General features: G+C 44.8%; 1 protein-coding gene across 1 annotated transcript in view; it reads left to right on the top strand.

Annotated features, from left to right (window-relative positions):
- Positions 1 to 13,217, top strand: part of MEX3C (mex-3 RNA binding family member C) — a 33,974-nt gene that overhangs the window by 17,800 nt on the left and 2,957 nt on the right. The window contains exon 2 of the mRNA XM_032786072.2: positions 13,012 to 13,217. This exon is cut by the window's right edge and continues 2,957 nt beyond it. Coding sequence (XP_032641963.1) covers positions 13,012 to 13,217 — 206 coding nt within the window. The remainder of the gene's footprint in view (positions 1 to 13,011) is intronic.

The raw sequence follows: 13,217 nt of genomic DNA, 5'->3' as shown, positions 1-13,217 counted from the left end.
TTTTGTTATGTGCACCAATGTGGGAATTTAGGCCACCACAGTAGCATTTAACTTCAAAAGGAGAACTACACAAAGATGAGGAAGCGAGACAGACAAATTAAAAGGAACAGGCACAAGTGAAATGCCTGCAAGCTGCATGGAAACATTTTTTAAAAACACCATAATAGAGGCTCAAATGTATACCTCAATTGGGGGAAAAAAAAAAAAAAAAAAGAGAGAGAGAGAGTAAGAGGACCAAAAAAGCTAAACAGAGTAAAGTCATGTCTATGTATATAGCACGTCTCTGGTGAAGATGCTCCGTGTTGGCATGAGAACCTTTCCCTAAGTATAAAAGTATAATTAAGCAGGACAAAAAATTTGAAGCTCAACTAGTAAAAGCCACAAAAGCTGAAAGCCTGCCAAACAATCGCTGGATGGTTAAGGTGCTGATGGAGCATTCCAGGAAGACACAGCCATTGCAGAAAAGCTAAGTGAATTATTTGTGTTGGTCATCATTGCACAGGTTGTGAGGGAGATTCTCACACCTGAGACATTCTTTTGAGGTGAGGGATCTGAGGAACTGTCCCAGATTGAGGTGTCAGTAGAGGATTCTTGGGAACAAAATTGATAAATTCAACAGTACTGAGTCACCAGGACCGGATGGTATTCACCCAAGAGTTCTGAATGAACTCAAATATAAAATTGCAGACCTTACAAACTGTACCAAATGACTGGTGGATAGCTAATATAACACTGATTTTAAAAAAAAAAAAAGAGAGAGACACACTCCTGAGGCAGTCCTGGCAATTACAGGACTAACTTCAGTACCAGGCAAATTGACTGAAACTATGGTAAAGAACAGAATTATCAGAGAGAGAGCAACACGCTGTTTGGGGAAGAGTCAACACTGCTTTTGTAGACAGAAGTCATGCCTCACTAATCTATTAGAATTTTTTGAGGGAGTCAACAAGCATGTGGAAAAGGGTGATCCAGTCAGTCAGTGTACTTGGGTTTGAATAATAAGAGTATTTGGATTTTTAGAAAGTCTTTCACAAGGTCCTTCACCAAAGTCTTTTTATGCAAAGTAAGCAGTCATGGGATAAGAGGGGAGATCCACTCACGGATCAGTAGCTGGTTAAAAGACAGGAAACAACGGGTAGGAATAAATGTTCAGTTTTCATAATGGAGAGCGTTAGATAGCAGGGTCCCCTAGGGATCTGTAGTGAGGCCAGTGCTGCTCAGCATATTCATCAGTGATCTGGTTAAAGGTATAAATAGGGGTGGCAGTTTGCAGGGGATACAAAATTACTCAAGAAAGCTAAAGCCAAAGCAGATTCTGAGGAGTTAGAGGGATTTCACACAACTGGGTGACTGGGCAACGAAGTGGCATATGAAATTCATTGTTGATAAATGCAAAGTAATGCACACTGGAAAAATGCCAACTGTACAGATACAATGACAGCTTCTAAATTAGCTATTACAACTACAGAAAGATATTTGAATCACCGTGGATAGGTGTTTTTGAAAAAATCCACTCAATATGCAGTATCGGTCAAAAAAAGATGACTATTGGGAACCATTAGGAAAGGGGGATAGACAGAAAATATCATAAAGACGCTATATAAAACCATGATATGCCCACACCTTGGATACTGTTTGCATTTCTGGTTGCTCCATCTCAGAAGAGATGTATTAAAATTGGGAAAGTTACAAGAAGGGCAACAAGAATGATTAGGGGTATGGAACAGCTTCCATATGAGAATAAATTAAGAATACTAGGACTGTTCAGCTTTATAGACACCTGTCAGATCCCCCATGGAAGGGGGCTCCTATAAAATCATGAATGGTCTGGAGAAAGTGAATAAAGAAGTGTGTTTTACCCCTTCACACAAGAACCGGGGGTCACTCAATTAAATCAATAGGCATCAGGTTTTAAACAAACCTATGGAGGTACTTCTTCACACAACGCAGGGTCAACCTGTGGAACTCGTTGCTAGAGGGTGTTGTGAAGGCCAAAAGTATAACTGGGTTCAGAAAAGAATTTGATCTGGCCTCCATGAAATTATATATCAGTGACTATTAGCCAGGATGGGCAGGGATGTGACCCATGTTTGGGTGTCCCTAAGCTTCTGACTGCCGGATACTGGGATTGAACATCAGGGGACAGATGATTTGATAACTGCCTTGTTCTGTTCATTCCCTCTGAAGCAGCTGGCATTGTCTGGACAGGATATTGGCCTAGATGGACCATTGGTCTGGCCCAGTATAGCCATTTTTATGTTCACCCCACAACTGGGTAGTGACTGCTTGTTAACCACCTATCTCTGGGGATGTTCTGAGACCGTTTGGAAGGAGAGAAGGATTATTTAACAGTAAGTGTTCTTTGACTATATTGCCTCTTCAGATCCATGCCCAATTTCTCACTTCTGAAGAATCACTTCGGAGGAGTCACTTCAATTTTAGTGGAAGGAAATAATTGAGGGAGATTAGGACTTGAGTTCCTTCCTTAATGTTTATGGGTGTGTCTGCACTATAGCAGCATAGGAGTGGCACTGCTGTGCTATAGTGTCGACCTGTGGTCACCAACTGGTTGATTGCAATTAATTGGTCGATCCTGGAGACTCTCTCAGTCGATCGTGATCTCTGGCTGCTAAAAGTCTGGTGGTGCAGCAGGTCTGTCACTAAGGGAGGCTCTCTGCCTGCCCCAACCCCATGCTGCTCCCAGGAACAGCCATCATGCTCCCAGGGGAGGGGGGGGAGGGGTCTCCGTACACTGCTTCTGCCTGCAAGCACTGTCCATGCAGCTCCCATTGGCCAGGAACAGGGAATTCTGGCCAATGGGAGCTGCAGGGGCGGTGCCTGCAAAGAGGGGCAGAATCTGGAGCCATGTCTGTGTCCCATCCCCTCTCCCCAAGGGCCTCAAGGGAGCATTGGCCCCTTCTGTGAGCGGTGTAGGTCCGGGGCAGGCAGGGAGCCTGCTTTAGCCCCACTGCACCACCAAACGGGAGCCATCTCAAGTAACTGCAGCCTGGTAGGACCCCTGCCCCCTCCCAGAGCCAGCACCCTGATCCCTCTCCTGCACTTACCCAAGCCTCGGCCCCCTCCTGGAGCCTGCACCTCAAGCCCCCTCCTGCACCCTAGCTCTGAGGTCCTCCCAAGCCTGAACCCCTGTCTCAGCCGTAAGCCCCCTCCCAGAGCCAGTGCTCCATACCCCTCCTTCACCAAGCTCCTGCCCCAGCCCTGAGCCCCCTCCAGTAGTCGTTGCTTTTCTAGATGGTTCTTTTATCAAGTCACTTTGAGGTTTCCCCTTCCAAAGCTTGACGCATGAAACTTGTTATCTTAACAGTTTGTCTCATCTGGTTTATTATGTCGAAATCCATAAGAACATGATTATTATTGCCTACTAACAAAAGATTAGAACTGTCTAGAGCAGTGGTGTCCAAGCTTTTCCTGCCCCACTCCCCCTTACCAGTAATTGAATGTGTCCACATGTGCACACCCCATTGTCACACAATTGGCAGCAGAGGCGCTTGGGCTGGGGGAGGAGCTGGGGCTAGAGGTGGAGAGGGAATGAGGGCAGGGCTGGGAGCAAAGCAGAGGGCAGAACTGGGCTCGGTGGTGCTCCCTCCCTCCCCCCTGTGATGAAGTGGGACTGTTCTTAATGTTTCCTCTGAATACTGTGTGGGTGCCTCAGTTTCTGGCCGACACTCTGTCTCCTGGGCAACTAATGGCCGAGGCCCTTCCCCCTGCAAGGGAATGCTGAAGGTGTGAGAGAACAAAGAGGTCAGGTGACCTTCTGGCCCGGGAAAGAGACACAGGCTGGAAAGGAGGGGCTGGAGGGGGTCAGTTTGGGGCTGGCTGGGGATGAGGAGTGAGTGCAGACAGGGTGATCTGACTCGCTGGACCCCAGGATGTACTCGGCTGAGGGGTCCTGTTCTCTGTAGCTATAAGCTCTGTTTTAGCTCATGTTCCTGTCATCTAATAAACCTCTGTTTTACTGGCTGGCGAAGAATCACGTCTGACTGCAAAGTGGGGGGTGTGCAGGACCCTGTGGCTTCCCCAGGATCCCACCTGGGTAGACTTTCTGTGGGAAGCGCACAGAGGGGCATATGCTGAATGCTCCAAGGTCAGACCCAGGAAGGTGAAGCCATGTGAGCTGCTTGCCCTGAAGACAGTCTGCTCCAAGGGAGAGGAGGCTCCCCAAAGTCCTGACTGGCTTTGTGGGGAGCAGTTCCAGAGCATCACCCGGGGACTCTGAGACACCCCCCCATGGGGCTGGCCTGGCCCTGCTGTGTGCACACCCTCAAATGTTCCTCTGCACCCACTTACAGGGGGCACACCCCATAGTTTGGGAACCACTGGTATACGGCATTAGTGTTACCATTTCAGCTGCTACATTTAGGAACATCAGTGTTTTTTCCTCAGCTATTTAGTGTTGGGGGGTTTTGTTTTTTTTGTTTTGTTTTGTTTTTAAATGCTTGAAGTCAAAAGTTGAAATTTAATGTATCTATTAAAATTTGTTTGGCTGTCCTGCAGGGCTTTGGAGTGGAGCATGGAGCAGTGGAGCTGCAGGTTTTTGCCTGGAGCTGGAGCACCGCTCCAAAGCCCTGCTGTCCTGTACTCCTCATAGGCATCACTCTAGCTATAGTACAGTTGAGACATCTCCACTCCACACCCGTATTTTGAGATTCCAGTTTGAACAAATAAAAGCTCAGTAAAATTGCTAGGTACATACATCAGTTCTGAATCTGGAGTTGCCCTATCTACAGTGGCAGAACCTGGTAGAAACAAACACAGAACATCTTGAAAGAGCTATTACTGTAAAATAATTCTTGCCCTTTAAAAAGACTTAATTGATTGCATGGGGTAAATAAGGACATTGTTAGTGTAATCCTGGCAGGCTTATTTATCACAAATCATCTTCCCTACCCCTTTATGAACTGAACCCTCTTCCTAAATGCCCTGGGTTGTAGTTCGGAAATACATGTACATTTTAAATACAAAAAAACGTGGAAAAACTAACTAGATCAGGCAGCTAGCTAAGGCCTTTTTACCTGGGCAATATTGTCTTAAAATATTACCCCTCCAGTGCCTCAGTGTATTGAATAAGGCTGAGCATGCCATCAGCACTTGTATGATAAATAATATTTGTCTAATGCAGTATGCTACCTCACTTGAAGCCATTAGGGTTAGCCATGTTTCTGACACTATTTTTTTTTCTTCTTAAACTCATGATTTATAATAGCCACCCAGCCCTAGCTGATAGACGAGCACACGTGCCAAATCTCTTTTTAGGCTTTAAGACTGTTGCCAAAGACCTATTTTGTCCTTCAGATATTTATTTGAGCCTAAACATGTATTTATTTGAGAGATAAGACCTGCTCTAAAGGAGGAAATTGCGTTTCTTGGGGAAGTATATTTATAGCTTATAACATTCATGGGCAGACAAGTCTGTCTTTTAAGAAAAAGGGGAGGAGGTTTGAGAAAGATGAGCCAAACCAAGTGTTCTCATTTTCCTTGAAGTATCAACTTCAGGCTTAACATAGTTCTTTGTATATGACCAGCACAAACCAACTAGCAAATAGTTAAGGCCCTAATCCTTCAAAGATTTAGGTGTTGTCTACGCTTGTTAAATATGACAGCATAAAGGAGAAGGGGAAATCTTAGCGCTTCTCAATGCTTTCTAACAATGCACATAACTGGGGTGTGATTTCTAAAGTGCATCAATATGTTGCCCATTAATTGGTCTGTGTTGACCATGCTAGTGCACGCTAAAAGTTTTCTAGGGCAGTGTAACAGCACTACGTTGAAGTGCGCTACAGAACATTTAGTGTACACCAGCAGGTCTACATGCACCATTTAATGTGCAGCATGGTCATGCACTTTAGAAATCATACCCTTGTAATGTAAATTATCCCACCATGTAGACAAGCCTTCAATTTCACATATAAAAGGTCTTGTACAGTAACGCCTCACTTAATGGAATTCTGTGCAAAACGATGTCAGGTGAATCCAGTTTCCCCATAAGAATGAATGTAAATGGGGGGGTTAGGTTCCAGGGAAACTTTTTTTTGCCAGACAAAAAAATGCATATACAGTATAAGTTTTAAACAGCTTAATATTGTACACAGCAATGAATGATTGTGAAGCTTTGTTGAGGCGGTGGAGTCAGAGGGTGGGATATTTCCCAGGGAATGCCTTGCTGCTAAATGATGATCTAGCACTCCATTGAGCCCTCAAGGGTAAATACACTGTTGTTAATGTAGCCTCACGCTCTACACGGCAGCATGGATTGAGGCAGGAGGGAGGAAACATAATAGACGCAGGCCAGTAGCTGCAAACACTTCCCAGCAAAACTGAACATGATGATGAACCCAGGCTGTCCAGCTGGAGCACACCACTCCCTCCTCCTGACAACACATGCACAGCTGCACAAGTGCTGACTTTCCAAAGTGCTGGAAGGTGCATGCATGAGTGAGAGAGACAGACATGCATTGCCCCTTTAAGTACGCTGACCCCACTTCAATTATGTTGCCTTTTTAAGCAGATCAAGCAGGAAGCAACAGCTTCCAGCAAGCTCCTTCTTTCCCTCCTTTCTGGGAGCTTTGTGGAGAGGGCGGGCAGGAGCAGATGGACATCTTGATATCAGCATCCCTCTCCCCCCCACCCCCTAGCAAGCAGGAGGCTCCCAGGAGCAGCTCCAAGGCAGAGGGCAGGGCAGGAGCAGCATGGCAGTGTGGGGAGGACCACCTGAACTGCTGCTGGGCCGCTGTCGAGCCACATATCTTACAGGGAATTTGGGGCAGAAGCGCCCCCTCCCCCCATTTCTAATCCCCACAAGGAGAGGCTGCTCTTCCAGAGAATGCTCCAAACAGTGGACAAAGCAGGCAGCTGCCAAACAGTGTTATAAGAGAACATTGCACAACTTAAACAAGCTTGTTCCCTAATAAATCAGCAACATAACAACAGTTAAGTGAGGAGTTACTGTACTGGTATAACTTTATTCATGTTCAGCAAAGCAAAATAAACTATACCAGTATAAAACCCCCTTATCTGGTGTAACTGCATCTGCAGAACACTTTTGTGACGTAACTATGTCAGTTTAAACAAAACAAAATCTCACCCCTTGCCGACAGCTATGCCAGTCTACACTTAGTTTTATCGTGCCTTACTCAGTGGTAAAGTTAAGCACAGCTGTAGGCCCATTTAAAATCGGTAGAACTACACACATTACGGATATATTTACACTACAGTAACAATGCAGGGGTGGGGTTGGTGGATATAGTTAGTCAGCCTCTCCAAGAGGTGGTAGGTAGGTCAGTGGAAGAATTCTTCCATCAACCTAACTGTGTCTACAACATGGGTTAGGTCAACCTTACTACAGTGCTCAGGATGAGAAATTTTTCATTCCCTGGTGATGCAGCTAAGTTAATCTAAGTGTAGACCTCAGTCTACAGTACTCCTTGGCTGTCAGACTTCACTGTCCATGTCTGTTTACATTTGTTACTGGGATATTCTACATTGTCTTACATCAGAATAGCTATTCAATTCAAGAATTAGGAGACATGAGGGGAGGGGGGAGGGTTGGGGGATTTTTCTTCATATGCGTTTTTGTCCCTGACTCAAAAGGCTGAGAAACTTCTTGATTTGTACAGTGGCCATATGACTCTTAATAGCTTAATGATTCCATGTCAGACTGAAGGCAGCATGCTCAGATGCAGCATACTGTACAAGGAAATGGAATCAGCCAAGCTATGCATCGTCACCTCTGCAGTGACTAATAGAGGAGGGTAGGGAACCAGAACAGCCAAGTAAAAACAAATAGAAAAATTGTTCTAATAGAATTATATAATGAGGTTTAATGACCTTGTTATGACACAGTTGCCTTTTACAATAGTCTATTATGGGTGTCTTCCAGCTTTCCTAGCAAACTAAACTGAGTTGGTATTGATTGGTGCATTCATAGGTCTCTGGTGTTGTACATGATTATTCGGGCCATACCAAATTCACAGCCATGAACACATCACACTCCATGAAATCTGGTCTCCCCCGCGAAATCTGATTATTGTAGCGGAGGGACAAGGTGGAGGGTGGTCATGGCCAGGGCTGGGGAAAGACAGGACTTCCTCTGCCCCTGTAGGGGCCACTCAAGGAGCCAGGGCAGACCCACCTCTGGGAACCTAGAACTAGATAAATTCGTGAAGGATAGGTCCATCAAAGGCCATTAGCCAGGATGGGCAGGGGTGGTGTCCCTAGCCTCTGTTTGCCAGAAGCTGTGAATGGGTGATGGGATGGATCACTTACTTGATGATTACCTGGCCTGTTCATTCCCTCTGGGGCACCTGGTATTGGATGCTGTTGGAAGACAGGATTTTGGGCTAGATGGACCTTTAGTCTGACCCAGTATGGCTGTTCTTATGTTCTAACTTTACCTGGCTGCAAGAAGCTCTGCGGCTGCTGGCTGGGACAGCCTCTGATCCAGATGGGAGGCTTCTGGGAAAGCTCGGGCATATGGTAACCCACCCCACCCATACTCCTGTGAACCTCACTTCTGTGCTACTGCTGGTGGTGGCACTGGCATTAGAGGTTGGTTCACTGGGGGGAGGTGAAGCACTGGAAAGTGTTACGTAGGGAGTTGGTGGAATCTTCATCCTTAGAGGTTTTTAAGGCCCGTCTTGAAAAAGCCCGGGCTGGAATGATTTAGTTGGTCCTGCTTTAAGTGGGGGGTTGGACTTGATGACCCCCTGAGGTCCCTTCCAACCCTAATCTTGTATGTATGTACTTGTGATACCCAGCCAGCAACCAGTGCTCTCCAGCTGTGAAGGCAGCGACCGTGCCAGCAGCAGTACAGAAGTGAGGGTGGCAATCCCATGACCCCTCTACAATAACCTTGGAACCCCTGTGACCCTCTTTTGGGTCAGGACCCCCGTCCCCCAGTTACACCACCATGAAATCATAAATTGATTACTTTTAAAATCCTGTGACTGTGAAATTGACCAAAATGGACTATGAATTTGGTGGGGCCCTAATGATTTCCTTCAGTGGCAGTTCCTTCTATCCTTTAGATAAAGTTTGAGAGTATACCTTGGATTTGGTGGAAACTGCTTTCTTGCGAAGCCAGTTTTTAAATGTCTAAGGTATTGTTCTGCCATCTTTTTGGCAAGAGGCAGATCTGAGGCTTTGCTTTTTCGAGCCTGGAGAGTCATATCTTAAAAAAAAAAAAAAAAAAAAAAAAAAAGAGAGAGAGAGAGAAAAAAAAAGTCATGCTGCTCTTGGTCAGTGCACCATTCTGAATGCTGACATATTATGAAACCTTATCAATGTGAGTTGTACTGAGACTGAAGTTTATTAAAAGCAACATTTTTATGAGTTGTCACTTGACATGACAAGTCCCTGCAGGTTGTGGGGATTGGGTGTTAGAGACAGAAGACTAGCTACCAGGGAAACTTGTGAATGTGCAACTTACTCAGATTGGTAAAGCACCATGGAAACTAGTATTCAGTAGGCTCAAATCTGCCATTTTAAAGTACATTTTGTGCCCGATCTACTCTAAAGTATTCAAGGTTTTCTTTAAATGTTCATGTTTCATACCCTCTATGAAATAAAGACACAGTATCAGTTATCCAAGTGGAATGAAGGAAATAATTCTTGCATGTGTGTGTTTTGGGGGGGAGGGGGGGGAATAGTTGGTGCACATGAGGAGGATATGATTTCAATTTGGGGGCATTTGGATAAGCAAGACTTTACTGCATTGAGAAGCTTAGCAGCAGCATATTGAGCTCACAGTGGGTAAATTTATCCCCCAAGGCAAATTTCATGTTGATTTGTCAACTTAATGTTTGTGGTGGCATCCAAAACCAAGGGCAGGCTGGGCACTTACTCAGAGTGGGAAGCCCACAACACAATCTAGGGTGTACAGAGAGGAGAGGAAATTACTTAAATTAGGAGCTATATTGTACATTAGTGTTGTTTGCAGAGAAATTGAACCTTTCTCCAAAAGCTGATCCCTCCAACCTCCCACAATGCTTGTGACATCTGATTTTTTCTTAGTCCTCCCATTCAATTGCTGGTGTGGTAGTTGTCCTGCTCGATGGATTTGACTATTAGCAGACTCCACTCCCAAAGCACTTGCATAAAATCTTTCTTTACAAAGTAAATGAAAGGGACATATTGTCACTTTTGGGGGGGTTGAGTTTTTTTCCTAAATTCATTAAAGATTCCCCTTTCTGCAAGCATCCTTGTACATAGTATAGCCTGGAATATTTGATAGAAAATCCTTTTTTAAAAAAAAAGCCTTTTCGAAGGTTTTCTGGCTTCTGGTTGACACTAAGGTGCCTGCTCAGCAAAAGAGAGTAGATGGGCACAGGCACAGTGCCACCCACACCATCTGTACCTCTTTCTTCTTCTCGCCTGCTTTCTGGCCTTGACAGCAGCATTGCAGTGTAGGGCTTCTTAGGGCACATTCACGTGAGGATAAAAGCCCCCAGGGAGTGAGCTGCTGTCTCGGGATTCAGGGCTAAACATTGCTGGGTAGATATTCTGGCTTGGGCTGGGACGCTCCATCCTTGTAGGCAGCCTGAGCGCAAACATCTGCTCACCAATTTTTTGGCCCAAGGCCCACAAGCCCAGGTCAGCTGACCTAACATCCCCAGGGCTTCTAAACTCCTCAAAAGGATCTGCAGAGGAGCCCCAAGAGGTAATGATCCCTTCCCCTTCCCCCTCCCCCCCACCTGATTCTAATCATCAAAAGTGTTACTTGAAACAGTCGTAGGTAATGTTTTGAGACGGAAATGTTTGGGGGGCTTAAATTGATCATTTCCCTTGCGGAAGTGCCCTTGAAATTATGTGTTTCCCCCCTATGGCTGTTAAGCGGCTAATGTTACCCCCTTTGGGTATGTTTACACTGCAGCTGAGAGCAAGCTTCCCAGCTGAGGTAGACAGACTTAGGCTAGTGGGGCTGAAACTAACGCAGTGTGACCATTGTGGCTTGGGCTTTCAAGCCTAGGGAGTCGGAGCTGCAGCCTGAGTAGCAATATCGATGCTGCTGGGTTTTTTTTTTATCTGTTAGCTCGAGTCTGTCTACCTGGGCTAAGAGACTTGCTTCCAGCTGCAGTGTAGACATACCCTGTGTCCTAAAGAACTGTTACAGATCACTGACAGAGTCTGTTGGCTGCTTCTGGGTCCTGATGATGTGCAGCAGGAGTTCAAGTTGCTTGTGTGTACAACATGCTAAAAATCCTCACATATTTTAGGAAGAGACCTGCCTGCCATTTTGTCCTCAAACTTTTTTGAATTATACAAGTGTAAAGCTTCTTTAACTTTTCATTTCTACTCCTTCAGCATTCATTATGTAACTACAGCTTGAAAATCCCAGCAAGCACCTAATGTACAAAGATTATACCAAATTGTGTATAAGGAGAAAACTGGCAGACTGTTACTCAACAGGCTGGGAGGGAAGTCTCCCCTTATCAAATGAGGCAAGAGTAAAGCATAAATTATACCAGTACTCACTGGTAACAACCCTTCTTGGTAAATGTCATGTTTTGAGGATGTTGATTAAAGTACCTAATATGTGTGTGCATTGTTTGCTCTCTAACTCCTGTCAGTGTTTGACTTCTTTGTACTGAACACTTCTGATGGGGGTGGGGAAGGAAGGAGGCAGGAGAAGTCAGTGGACTGTGTGTTGTTTGTTTGTGTGTTTGTCGAAGGTTTAGCGTGATCCTGCAGGTGTTCAGCATGCATCTTGACATGATTGAGGAAGTACACCCCACAAAGCCAGAAACACAGAATTCTAGTTAATTTCCACAGTGCCTGTAAATGTAGTAAGTACCATGTGGTGGTGGTGGAGCCATGTATACCTGACTTTTGCTCTGTAATGTAAGGGCATTTATCCAAAGTGTGTGTGTGTGTGTGTGTGTGTGTGTGTGTGTGTGTATATATATATATTTTTTTTTAACTCCTCATGGAGCACGAGTGTAGACAAGGCTACAGGTACGTAGGCCTAATTGACACAGTGTTGAAAGGCTGCCAGCACCTTGCCTGGTGTTCCCACTGTTACTACAACTCCTATAGGTCTACTAGTGCTAAAGTTAAAGATTCATATCAAAGTAACTGATGTAGAGGGGACTGAAAAGAATTGAATTGAACAGCTGAGTAGCAAAATTTCTACCACCTTCCCCCCTCCCCCGCCCCTACACACACACGGTTGTCACAGGTAAATCCTTAGCATGCACCTAAGCAACTGAATTCCTTTTTTAATCTTAAACATTGACACCTATTAGAACTGACATTCCATACAATTCAGGATGGTGCAATAAACGCCATGCTCGAGCAGATGAAAACTTTTATTGCATCACTTACAACTCTGATATCTCAGTGAGTTTAATTTCTCTTTCTTGTCTGGGAAACATTGGAAAGGTGCTATCTTTAATCATGTGTTTTTAGAAAAAAAAAAAACCCTATAGAAATAGCACAGCCTCATCGAATAGGCCAAGCACTAGGGGACTTGCCTTCAGAATAGATTGTAGTATTAAGGAATAATGTAAAAACACTTTTAAAAGTAATTAAGAAAAATCAGTTGAATAATGTTACTGCACAGTGTCAGATTTCAGAGTAGCAGCCGTGTTAGTCTGTGTCCGCAAAAAGAACAGGAGTACTTGTGGCACCTTAAAATTTATTTCAGCATGAGCTTTCGTGAGCTATAGCTCACTTCTTCTATCAAGTGAGCTGTAGCTCACGAAAGCTCATGCTGAAATAAATTTGTTAGTCTCTAAGGTGCCACAAGTACTCCTGTTCTTACTGCACAGTGTGTTAGTCTCACCCTTGTGGTCACCACAGATCAGCGTGGAAATAATTGAGAGAGAAGTTTTTGCTGCTTTCACTGACATGACTTGTGAGAAGACCAGATGGCTTCAGGTTTCACCATTGCAGTTCCTTGAAGCTTGCAAGCAGTTTAAAACAGGAGATTGTTTGTTTGTTTTAAAAATCGTTCGTTGCTAAATATGTGTTTCTTTCTTTCTTTCCTCTAAACAGGTTGCAAAATAAAAGCATTAAGGGCCAAGACAAATACTTACATTAAGACCCCTGTTCGTGGAGAAGAACCCATTTTTGTCGTCACTGGACGAAAAGAGGATGTAGCCATGGCCAAAAGGGAAATTCTCTCAGCAGCTGAACACTTCTCCATGATCAGAGCATCACGCAACAAAAATGGTCCTGCTCTGGGCGGGTTGCCATGTACT

This window comes from Chelonoidis abingdonii, chromosome 6, assembly GCF_003597395.2.
Source record: "Chelonoidis abingdonii isolate Lonesome George chromosome 6, CheloAbing_2.0, whole genome shotgun sequence".
NCBI classification, from domain to species: domain Eukaryota; kingdom Metazoa; phylum Chordata; order Testudines; family Testudinidae; genus Chelonoidis; species Chelonoidis abingdonii.
Note: the sequence above shows the minus strand (reverse complement) of the source record. Positions and strands in the feature narration are given on the sequence as shown.